General features: G+C 40.6%; 1 protein-coding gene across 5 annotated transcripts in view; it reads left to right on the forward strand.

Annotated features, from left to right (window-relative positions):
- The window catches only part of FEZ1 (fasciculation and elongation protein zeta 1), a 76,487-nt gene that overhangs the window by 37,981 nt on the left and 25,654 nt on the right, over positions 1-12,852 (forward strand). For 3 of the 5 annotated variants that reach the window (XM_025049202.1, XM_006915210.2, XM_025049203.1), the window contains 2 exons: positions 4,461-4,805; positions 11,184-11,283. In XM_025049202.1, the coding sequence (XP_024904970.1) occupies positions 4,495-4,805; positions 11,184-11,283 (411 nt within the window). In that variant the 5' untranslated portion in view covers positions 4,461-4,494. Of the gene's footprint in view, positions 1-3,124; positions 3,316-4,460; positions 4,806-11,183; positions 11,284-12,852 lie in introns of all 5 variants that reach the window. The other 2 variants (XM_015591997.2, XM_015592000.2) reach the window with 2 other exon arrangements.

Raw genomic sequence — 12,852 nt, forward strand, 5'->3', positions numbered from 1 at the left:
CATTCCTGCAAGGTCAGCACCCTGGCTACTGCCGCCGACGCTGGGGAGCGATTGTTGGACCACAGAACAGGTCGGAGAAAGGACGAGTGTGGTGGGGGGCGCGCCGCCTGCTGTGGGCTCAGGGCCTCTGGAGCTCCGCGCGCAACGCTGGACAGAGCCCGAACTGGAGGCTATTATCACAGCCCTCTCTTCCCTCTTGCCTATCCCTTCCCTCCTCGCCGCACACCTCTAAGCCCCCTTCCCACTCCGGTGTCCCGGTCTTATTTGGCCACAAGGGCGATGGAGTCTGTGTGCGGCCCGCGGGATGAGCCCAGCTTTCTTGGCTCGCCAGCCATTGTGCTGCTTCAGGAGCCTTTCTTTACCCCAACAGCGCAGAGGCGGAGGGTGGGGGGAATGTGCGATGAGGGTGAATGGAGCAGCAGGCGGAGGGGAAACAGGAGGAAGTAGAACTGCAAAGGGATTGTTGGTTTACATGCAAATGAAATACTCTCTTTCTGTCCAAATGTGAAGCTGGCACAATCATGTATACTGACTGGGTTTTGCTGAGTAGCGGAGGGCAGGTTCTAGGGATGGTGGTGGGCGCACACAGTATCAGCTGATCTATGGGGCGAGTAATGGGAAGAAGGGGAAGATGTCATGGGGCGTCTGTGGAGGCATGGTGAATTCTTTGCTGATCTGCTCCAGTCTACTCTGCTCAGCAAAGCAAGGACTGGAAATTTGTACTGCAGCCCCAAGCTGTGGCTAGTACATCATTATGCCGCACAAGAGGTTTATGTGTTTCCTACCGGGCCTCTGTTAAGCTCCGTGGTGCCTTTTCTTGTTCCGATTACACCATCTATTGGGAGCCCAAATAAATGGAATAGGTTATAGGACATAATTGAACTATAGTCCTGCATTCTGTTCTATGATAAAGAGAAAAAGACAAGACAACCCTTCTATGGTTCCTTCTTTCTGCCATTCTTTACATATTTTTTAAAAATCGATTTTGAAAGTATAGAGAAAGAGGATAAGCTATCCATTCCATTAACTCTAGCTTTTAAGGGGAGGAGAGCTGTGAATGAAGATAGGGGCGAGCTTACCAGGGTGCAAGAGTAGGACATTTCAGCTGGGGGGCAAAGGCATCCCACTAATAGAGAAGAGCAAAAGAAAGTGAGCTGAAGGAAGGAGAGAGAGGGCATCATTTCAAGAAAGGCTGCCAGCCCCAACCCAGAGACCCTCCTCAAGGCCATGGTAGGGCCAGTTGGAATGCCTGGCTTTCTCTACCGCAGCCTGGGATTTTTCTACCGCAGCCTGGGATTTTTCTACAAATGCTGGGCTTATTTTGGGTGTTGAGTGACTTTCGATTTCCAGCTGGCCATTCATGCAGAGCTTCTTGGCTCCTAGGTAGTACATTAATGAAAATAAATCAGGCTTTATTATGGATTATGATCATGTTTCTGAAATCTAGAGCTGTGACATCTGTTTCTTCTTCTATCATCTTCTAGAGGAATCCATATCTGTAGGGCCTGCCTAGGCTGAGGATAGGTGTTTTCAGCATAATCTTCCTGTTGCGAACATTCCAAACTTGATCTTAGTCCTAGGCTCTGGTTGTACCGCCTTCTTGTTACTGGTTAATTAGTATAGATGTTGCTCTTTCAAATCAGTGCGCCCTTGGTATTTCCTTCTCCTCCCAGCGCCCCCTTATCTCCTAAAGAGTGCACATTTAAAAGAAGTGCACATTTTTGGAACATCAACTATTTAGCTTTCATATCTCTCTGAAATGGGACCCATGGTCCCAGAGGCTTGGAATTGAAAACAGGAGTGGTGCTTTAGCAAAAAAGATGATAAAATTCATTTAGCAATAGTTCTCTCATTCGATAAGCATTTTGAAGCATCGCACATAGAATATCAAAGCAGGGGTAGTTTTTCTTTTACTTGAAGCACTCTTACTCCACATTTCCATGTAACTAAGTTATCCTCGTTTTCCTAAAATCATTGACATTTATCGGACACTGTATATTCCATACATTGGGTTTAGCACTTCAAAGGTGATCTCATTTACTTCACAAAGCAACCTTCAATGTAAGTGCTATTCTAAATTCCATTTTACACATGAGAAAACTGAAGCACAAAGAGGCTGATCATTTGCCCAAATCTCCCAGCTAGAAAGTGATAAGATCAGGACCGGATCCTGGAGTCCAGGCTCTTCACCATCACAGAGTCTCATCTCCGACAACACAAAGGCCTTGTCTGTAAAACTTTCCTTACTATCTATTGCACTCTGTGATCTTTTCTAAACTCACTTTGCCACTCAGGGGTTCCTAATCATTTTTGTGCTATGGGCCCCTTTGACAACATAGAGAAATCTATGAGATCCTTCTCTTAATATGTTTTTAAAATCATCAAATAAAATGCAGTTATTTTTAAAGAACACTTGGAGTCTGTAGACCCTAGGTGAAGAATCCTTGACTGACAAGTAGTTGTATATTGCTTTATAATTGCGCTGTCCAATATGGTAGCAGCTAGCTACATGAGACTATTGGGTGTTGGAAAGGCAGCTCATTCAAATGGACACATACTGTGAATGTAAAATACACCCTGAATTTCAAAGCCTTACTATGGAAAAAAACGTAAAATGTCTCATTAATATTTTAAAACATGGAATGTTTTACATTTTGAAATGGTGATATTTTGGGTGTATTGAATTAAATAAAATATAATATTAAAATATATCATAATTAAATATTAATTAAATTAATATGCTATTAAAATTAACTTCCAAAGGTATTAGGTCTATACCAACACCTTCATTTTAACAAATGAGGTAATCAGGACCCACGATGCTTGTCACTGAGCCAGATATTGGCAGATCTGTTGGCTCTTGAGCCTGTGTTCCTTCCAAGATATCATCCTGCTTTTATATCTTTTTATATTTTAAGGTAGGTCCTATTATGTTGCCTTTGAAAGTTGTAAATACTCAGAATATGTTTTGATGTGATGCTATGCTAACTGATTTAATCCCAGTAAAATCCCAGGAAGAGCTGTCCATCCTCACCTGGCACACCTTTTGCCTCACTTAGGCGGAGATGGAGAATGGCACTCCTAGGGCAAAACCCATGGCTTTTGCTGTCTGTTTGGTCCTCAGGTGGTGGTTCCAATTTAAAAACATCTAACTGGATAAGTAATCACACGGACAGGAGAGAAAAGTTGGGTTGTCTTTCTGTGTTACGAGGAAGGAACTTTTGTGTGTAGAGAAGGACGTGATAGATAATGATGCTGGTGCTGCCTGAACTTGAAAACGAGAAACTGTATGTGGCGTGAGAAGATAATTTTTCAGTAAGTACACATTGATTGATTGCCTAGCCACAGGGCAGTGTGTGCTGGGAGTGGTGGAGGATATTTAGAGGATGTCTATGCCCTCGAGGAATTTAGATTCAAGGGCTTGGAGGTACACACAGATGGATAAAGCACAGTCGAAGACAATGTCTGAAGAGGGCCTGGAGCTGTTGGGAAATGAAGGGAGGCCTGAGTATGCAGCCCTCCAGGGTGCAGTGCCCAAGATTGTTATGGACTCTGGCCGTGTAACAGCTGGGTCTGTCTCTTACAGGATAATAGATCATTTAATTCACTTCTCTAGTCCCAGACATATGCTCTGTGTCTGGAAAAAACTCAGGGGCTTGTTTGAAAGTCTCTATTGGTATTTTATTAGTCTAGTATTTATTGATGAAGGTAGTAATATCCAGGTTCACAAATTCCTACCCAGGCATGTTTCAGAATATAGATTATCTCAAATTTTGAAGGCAATAAGAGAGTGCATATTCTGCATATCTTCCCCTGGAGGCTGGGGCAGCAATCTCTATAATTTAAAAAATTAATATTTCTCCAGCAAAACACACTAAATGGGATAACTTAAAACCATAAGCAGCTTTTATATTTCATGTAGATCAGGTTTAGTTGCCAAATGAGCTTATGTCAGGTTAGGTTTTGCCCCCATATATGTTATGAAAAACTTCCAGCTTAAGGATGTGTACACATATTGAACAATATTGATAGTTACTGTCTGCCAGGCATTGTTTTAAGCTCTTCCCTGTGTTTACTCTTTTAACCCCATGATAACCCTTGGAGATAGGTCCTGTTATTATATCTATCCTGAGATGAATAAAAGGAAGCACAGAGAAGTTAAGTACTTTGCTAAGGTTGCAGCTGGTAAGAGGCAGAACAGGATGCAAGCCTAGGCAGTCTGGTCCAGGGGCCGTACACTTAACCACTGCACTTTGTTTTTTGGAGGAGGGAATTGGAAGCGGGTGTGTCTCAAATGCTATTTGAACTTTTTAAGTACATGATGAGGAAGTGCAGAAGTGATGGATGCCAGTGAAGCAGAATCTTTGTTTTTAGAGAGACAGAGATAATGGAATATGTGATTACGTTTCCTCGGACCGAAAGCCCAGTTCGAACTCACATTACCTTGTTTATTCTTCTAGATAAACGAATCCTGAAAGTTGCAGCTGTGCAAGAATGGAGGCCCCACTGGTGAGTTTGGATGAAGAGTTTGAGGACCTTCGGCCCTCCTGCTTGGAGGAACATGAGGAGAAGCCACGGTGTTTCTATGGCTCATCTCCCCACCAACTAGAGGACCCCTCCCTCTCTGAGCTTGAGAATTTTTCTTCTGAAATAATCAGCTTCAAGTCCATGGAGGACCTCGTGAATGAATTTGATGAGAAGCTCAATGTCTGCTTTCGGAACTACAACGCCAAGACCGAGAACCTTGCTCCTGTGAAGAACCAGTTCCAGATCCAAGAGGAGGAAGAGACCCTGCAAGACGAAGAGTAAGAAATCTTAATTGCCCTCTTCTGCTTCAGACGAGAGCCTATAGTCTTGGCGCTTCTTGACATAGAACTAGGTTCTGTCTACAAGTTCATGGCTTATTACTTATAGTGTTATGTCAATGGGGCAGTGCACTGGTAATTGCTGACATTTGTCTGTTATGTCCCTTTACAGTCAAATGCAGAGCTTTCTTAAATTCAAACCTTAAAGGAGTGAAGGATTTTTAGGAAATAGAAAGGTTTTCCTAGATATGAAATAGAATTTCAGGAGCATGGAAAATTTGGGGGTCTGTCTATCTTCAGTTTTCTTTACATCAGTGGTAATCCACCTAGATATCAGAAATAAGAACCAGAAAAAAAATTAACGGTGACAGAGGAATCTATGTCATCAGAATAATTTGTTTCAAGAAACACCAGAATTGTGAACATTTCCAAATTGTTCACAACCCCTCAGGACTGGAAAATTATCTAGAAATGTTAAGCTATGTCCAAATAAGAAAGCATACCGATTGAACAGAGAGCCTGGACAATATCAAGGTGATAACTGGGCGAAGTGGCTTCTGAGTGTGCAGATTCCCTGTGCCATTTACTAGCCACTTTCTTGGGTCCGAACGGTAGTCAAGAGAAGGGATCTGAGAAAAGTGCTGTTTGAGGAGGGACTAGAAAGAGAAGAAGGGGCTAATTTGTTATATATTGAAGGGTGTTTGGGTGTTTGGTAAAAAATACAAATGAATTCCCTACAGAGATTAAATATCCACCAATTGTTCTTTAGGCATCACACAAGAAATGTCAAATAGTTGGTAATGGAAGTTTTGAGCAATGGTACTTTTTTTTTTTTTTAATGGATAAGAGTGGGAAGAGTTGACCATAAACAAGTTTGGTAAGAGGCGTGTCCTAGAGGATTAAATCTGACCACATTTGGCAGATAGTTGCTAATTTGGTAACTAAGACTGTATCTCTGTGAATAAAGGGCTGTATATTTGCCTGACTTACTCACTACTATATCCTCACTGTCTAAACAGTGCTTGGTGTGTAGTAAGTGATCAAATAATATTTTTTTAATGAAATATTGAATATTGAATGAATTGGATGAGCAATAATAGCCAGCCTTATAGGTACATGTAAAGTATTTCCAAGTCCACACCATTTCCTTATTTTCTTTTTAATTAATGCTAGCCTGAAGGCATGATCATAGAGAACATTTCATTCTGGTGACCAGTACTATCACTGTGGGCTGTGTGTTCTGATTCCATTTTAAGTATCAAACCATTATAATTTGCTCAATTCCTTTAAGTCAAAAAAGAATGACTGTGGGGCTTTATTATACAGAGGTTTTTTTTCACTCTAGTTCATTGCACCAGGCAATGAACTAAAAATACAAAGGCTATGAATTCTAATTTTCATACTCTCACTAACTCGCCGTGTGACCTTGGGCTAGTCACTTAACTCTAGCTGACTGCGTGGGTCCTCATCTTTGAAACCTCTAGAGCTTAATCTTGATGAAGCGGGACTAAGGACTTGCAAAGAACCTAATTTCTTACCTCACCCAGGCTGCTCTCTGAAAATGACATTTTAAGATGTGTCCTATTCCTTTTGCTTCCAACAAATCATTTCTCCGCCATCTAACACCCCCTCTGCCTCATTAAGGGTGAAGGCCCAGCGAGCAGGTTCTTATTCTCTCCAGCACATTAGCAGAGGCCACTCAATGTCAATTACCATCACAAGGGATTATTGGGCTTCTCATCCTGATTTTTCCGACTTGCCTGCCTCATTGACTGTCTCAGCTAAAAGACCAAAGGTTGAATAATTACTTAGAGATAAAGTATGATTTGGGGAGAGTATAGAGGGAAGAATCTGGGAATTGAGAAATTAACACTATACTTTTTAGGCAGCCAGTGTGTCTAAAGCTTTACAACTTAAAATAAAAATCAGAATTAAATTACATACTTTGTTTTATAGACAACTATCCAGATATTTCAACTGTAAAATTATGATGAGGTAAAGGAAAAGGATGATTTAATATCTAACTTGATTGTAGTTCTCCTGAGCAAAGCTCTAGGATTTAATACACTTGCTTAGGTTTAGTATTTAGAGGGATATTTCATCCACGCATGAAAATGTTTTGGGTGGGCTAGAGCTAAATGATAGAAGCATAAAACAAAATCTATGAAATTCTTGGTCAAACTAACCTCCTTGAAGACTGCACAAATCATAAAGCAAACACAGTGATTCCCTTTGAAGTTTTGATTTCTTTAGTTCTCATTTGGACCTGTTTGGCTAATACAAAATTGGCTGAGCTATCAGTTTATCTCTGGTCAGGGCATGAAAGTTCTAGGCATCAAACAGTGTTAAACTTGAATGTACATCTTATGCTTTTAAGTTTAGAAACTATTTCAGAATCTCTTCTTTGCTTATGTGGTATCACCCTTTCCTCTATCATAAGAGATTGGACCTGGAGGCCAGAGCTTCTTCGGGGCCTCTACAAAATGGTAATGAACAGTTCTCACCTGACCTTCTGCCTCCTTGGGGTCCCTATCAAGCCTCTTACTAGTGCCCTGGAGACAGAGAGGCCAAACATGTGAGAACAATGGCAGTTTCCTGTTCTTCAGATGGAATTATAGGGTTAAAGGTGATGTTAAAAATAAAGTTCACACAATAGACTGCCTGGAGTCAGCACTTTAAATCGAAGACAAGTAAGTACCGAATAATCAGAATGGAAAAGCTGATGGATAACTATGATTTTTTTTTTTAGGAAAGTTAATTCTTTTCTTATAGGTTCAGTTTCCCCATATATAAGGCAGAGATAGTATTAATTCTATTTAAGAATTTGAAAGAATTTAAAAAGTTGTTCAGTCATTAATGTGCTAATAATGAATAATTCTTAAATATTCACTGCAAAAGTGTCTAAGTGTGGATATTGACTCGACTGGAGGCAAATGAAACATGGGACAAGGGCTGTAGCCAGCCTATAGGGGATTAAGGGAAATGTTACCAAGCTGGAATTCTAATAAGCCCTGCAAACTGCCTACCATGTTGTCAGGAATAGGTATATAGGTGTGTGTGTGTGTGTGTGTGCGCACATGCGCATGCATGTAAGCATGTAGCAGGATTAATGTAGCCTTGATGGCCATGTTGCCAGTTCCAGATCTGAATTTTTGTAGAGGTGTCTTATCACAACCCATTCTGTTTGTTTTGTTCATCCAGCATCCTTTCCAAATTCCTAGCCCTCTCTGGTGAAAGATCATTTAGTCAATTCTATAAGCATCTAAACCCAAGCTATAAAATATGCACCTGAAAAGCGTTTTCTGTTATTACAGAGACTGAGAGAGCAAATTGAATCTTGGGTGCTATGGCAGCATAGTGACAGGAATCGAGGCACCCTCTTCGATCTTAGTTCTTTGATAAAAGATATGGTAGATAGCTTTCAAAGTCTTCTTTCCCCAAGGTAAGAGTAAATAGGATGCTTCTCAGGGAAGTGTACAGTCCACCTCAGGGTGCCTGTCTATAAAAGGGAGTATGTCTATTCCCAAGGATCCTGATTACAATCAGATAGATAGCCTCTCTGGGGGGAAAGCCCTATCCACTCTTTTCTTCACAGAAAGCTTTGTGTTTTCCCTCTCGCCACCGTATCCTCCTTCCTATGGCCGCCTGCCTCCCAGTGTTCTTCCTTTGCCTTCCATTTAACCTTCCTTAGGATGGAGAAGTAGCAGAAAGCAGTGTGTGCCCCTGCGGCTTGGGCCATTCCGACTTCCGTATGTTAATGAAAGCACATTGTTTAGAACAATGCGGTTTTAGATTTTTCATGCAGAGCCGCTTTCTGAACTGCTGTTCTAGGGTGTGATTTGGAACTTGGTATATTATTCTGATGTTCATGCATCAGAATAATAAAATTTATCAAGAATTGGAGGAGTTAAAAAAGTGAAAAAAAAAAAGAATTGGAGGAGTTAAGTGGTTAGGAATATACGCTCTGTAGCTCTGGTGCCTGAGTTCAAATCCTGACTCTGTCATTACTGGCTGTGTGAACGTAGAGAAGTAACCCTAGATTTCAGGGGTTTTTTTTCTCATTAGTCTCTGCCCTACAGAGTTAGGGAGTGAAGGAATTAGTTCACATAAAGTTTAGAATAGTGCTTGGTTTATGTTAAGTGCTCTTTAAGTATTGGCTGCTATTGTTATTATCGTTAAATGGGCACCTAGTAAGTACAGGAAGGATATGCAAGTGACTGGAAAGAGGTGAGAGTAGCTCTATCTTAAAAGTTGTTTATGACCCTCAAAGGATAAAAAGTACCTCAGAAGGGAAGAAAACCTGGACAAAACCTGAAAGAAAACGGGGAAGGCTCGAAATCCTGAGAAGATAAACGTTTAGAGAATTGTCACTAACGGAGATGAAATCCACAGTATGGCAGTGAAGGCTCAGATGAGAAAAGTTGCTACTCCCTAAAAGATTTGAGAGAGTCCCCAGTTGTTACTTTAAGGATCTGAACGGTTTCAAGGTCATTGGGAAGTGTGCAGTCTATTAAAGTTTCCAGCTTTCGTCCTGCCTAGGAGAGAGGTATAGAAGGCTCCTGCCTATTTTGGGTTTTGCTGAATTTCATTTTCTAGATATGTGCTGCAAGAACAAATCTGAAGGTCAGTGCCTGCATGCACGTTGTTCGTTCTCACAAAGAATGTGATTCAGGGATGCAAGGAAGAGTCATCCACCGACCTTTCTAGTGAGTGTGGTGCTTAGAGTTCTATCTTGGAGAGAGCAAATCATATTTGCCTTTTGCCTTTAGAATGCAAGTGAAACTTGAATTTAGAATTAGGCTAAATTAATGAAGCTCTAATAGTGCCTGATGGAGATTGGATTATCACCCGTGTTTAAGAAGTAGACTCTGAAAATCTGCTGAATAGATGTCTAATGAACACTTGATGGGGTCTCAAAAAGTGCTGTCTTGTAATTGTAGGAAAATAATGAATAAGCAGATAACCCAAGCACTGCCATTAAATTATGTTTTCTCGAGTCTATTTTGTTTCATCACCAATTTAAATTGTATGCATTGTGCACTAGGAAAATCTCTTTGCTTATGTACCCATATATCACATATCATTCCTGATTTTATATGTGTTAAAAGCACTTCTCTCCCTCATTTTATGTGTCTAATTTTGATTTCAAGTATCTGTGCTCTGATATACATTGATATGTAATTATATATAATTTGCACTTATCTTTTCAGCATTTTAACTCATATTTTGTCATGTTTTAAATTTGATTCATATGTATATATATTTGCTTATTTTTAAATGGATATTTCCTTATATTAGTAAACCTTCCTATGTCTTGGTTTCATAGGTATCACTCATGTTTGACATGCAAAGGCATCCAAAGGAGATTGCATAGAGCCCTCATTTATCATTATTTAATATTCATTCAAATGCTGTTGGCTTACATGGATAGCATTATTTTAGGAGCTTGGTTTGCTGATTTACAATTATCTCTTGATGTTGACTAACTTTATTTATTTTCCTGTGTGTGAGAGTTTGTGACTTCATGATTCTTCCCCCCTCTCACCCCAAACTCCAAGGAAATCTTTCTAAAATAAGTGAGTTAAGCAAAAAGAATTGTAGAAAATTCTTTCTTATAATGGATATATCAGAATTTTAAAGAAAAACGTAATAAAGGGAGCCCCATCTTTCCCCACTGAAAAGTAATTGTGTAGACAGAGGTGTATTTATTGGTCCCTTTTATGTATTTGCCTCAGAGGATCTATGGTGGATACACAGCATACTTAGATTCCACATTGTTAGAGGGCAGGATTGTGCCACCTGTGAGCTCACTAAATATTCTGAGTAATAAGTAAGCATTAACAATGTTGGCACTAGATGATGACCCTGACCTTAATGAGATCCAGCCAGAAAACCTCCCCAGAGCTTTATCTAGATCTATCTATGTCTCTACCTCTACCTTTACCTCTACATCTACCTCTACCTCTATCATCTCTTTATCTCACTCTTCTCTGCCCTTAGGAAAGGAACAGGGGCATTTCTTAGGTTCATGAACTATTTGGTTGAGGAGAATATTTATTTTCTGGGACAATTTATTTATTGCCAGAGGTGGTTTGATTGCAGACTTTACCATTTGTATCTCAACGATGAGAAATTTCTCGTCTCTGAAGCAAACACCTGTTACACTAGAAATTCCTGCAGGGTCCATTCTCTTGGCTTTTTCTGTCCTGGTCCTGCCTTGTTTAGTTTCGAAGCTGCTTTGCTCCTGCATGCTGGACGGCAGATGATCTCAGCCTGGCACACACAGAAGCCTCTCTCCTCCCCTGGCCCAGCTCTTCCTTCCTCCAGGCGGGGCCAAGCCACAGATGTGTGCTAATGAGAGCTTCTCTTTGTTTACAGGGTTTGGGATGCTCTGACAGACAATTACATCCCTTCACTCTCAGAAGACTGGAGGGACCCAAACATCGAGGCTCTGAATGGCAACAGCTCTGACACCGAGGTACCTCTCTGGGGCCCCCCACTTAACAGGGCTTGAGAAGATTCCAGTTAGAAAAATATTCAGTAACTCGACATTCTTCACCATTAGCTCAATGTCATTGTTGGGAAGGTAAGAGTTGTAGAGGAGGTGATAAATAAGATGAGGGAGCACATCCAATGTACGTGAGGTGCTTGGACTCATTATCTATGAAAAATGTAAATGCAGGTACTTCTGTTGCTGATCTGTGCACTCCCACATGGAAAATCAGGTGGTCTGAAGTAAAAGGAGGAGAGTGGCTATCACAAGCTTCTTTTGTGTTCAAATAATGACTGTTAAAATGAACAGTCGGTCCCATCAAAAACAGTGCTGGAAAAAAAAACTGTTGAGAGCAAGTGCTGACCAATCTGTGGCCAGCTCAGAGCCTGGCTCATAGCCATAGTTGGGGTCCAGATATTAGTGAGGTGGCCATGCACTTTGGAGGAATTCTTTATAAAACTCAGTCAATAAGATATTTATATGGCTGGACCTGAGTCACAGTCTGTGATTACTGATGTAAAAGAAGAAAGTATCATAAGGGCTTCTGAAAAAATAAAGAGAATACTCGAGTTGATTTGCATAGGCTGTGAGGAGTGACCTTTCAGAAGATCCAAACTGCCCCTCCTAGCTGAATCTACATATAGAAAAGTATAAACATTTAATGGCTCTGTTCTGCTAAAAGCCAGTTTCTGCCTCGTTTGGTTTTCTAGTTTCAGCTATAAAGGAAATTTGACAATTTCTTATCAGAAAGGGCTGTCACAGCCCTGCAGGCATAGCAGATGAGAGAAAGGGACGGATATGATCTTTCTAGGTACTCTAGAATTGAGTCCAAGTAAAAGAGGGAGAAACAGGTTTCCCTTAATGGGTGATGTTTCTGCAAATCATTGCCCAAAATAGCAGACCAAAGACATCAGTTGGCTGATTTTTTGAAAAGGTGGCTGTATATTCTTCTTAACTCTTCTAATAATTAGCAACCCGAAATACTCAAAAACCTGAAGGCTTCATTGACTGGGGCAGGTAAGATGGTGACTGAGACTCAGATTTGTTACAGCCTACTTGGCATAGATCTTGGAGGGCGTGTCTCAGGTCCTGTTTTGAACTCCCACCTGCTTTTTTTCTCCTGTAGTGCTTATATGTGTGATGTTTAGTACTTCCTCAAAAAGGCAAAAAAGAAAATTGGCAATAATGGAATAAATCTCTTTACTGAAATTAAATCAGTTCCATCGTGGTACAAAAGGCAGATTTTGTTTCATCTCTTCTGCCACCTTTCCAACTCATTTTATGGATTAAGCCAAAGGATATATAAGATAGTTTGCCCTTCGACAGGACTCCAATTTATCCTCATTTGCAGATTTTCCTCAAGAGGGTTAATATTTCAGGGCAAATCAAATGACCCTGAGAAGGATGATCTTGAACTCCATTCCTTGTAGAATTTCTTCTGTCTAATCCATGGGAAAAAGACAGGATAGCAAAAGTAGACGGATCAAGGCTGTTTTATTTCATTCTCCTTAATTATATGCACTCATTACAGTAGAAGCTCTTTTAACTGATCTC

This window comes from Pteropus alecto, unplaced genomic scaffold (genome assembly GCF_000325575.1).
Source record: "Pteropus alecto unplaced genomic scaffold, ASM32557v1 scaffold135, whole genome shotgun sequence".
Taxonomy (NCBI): Eukaryota; Metazoa; Chordata; class Mammalia; order Chiroptera; family Pteropodidae; genus Pteropus; species Pteropus alecto.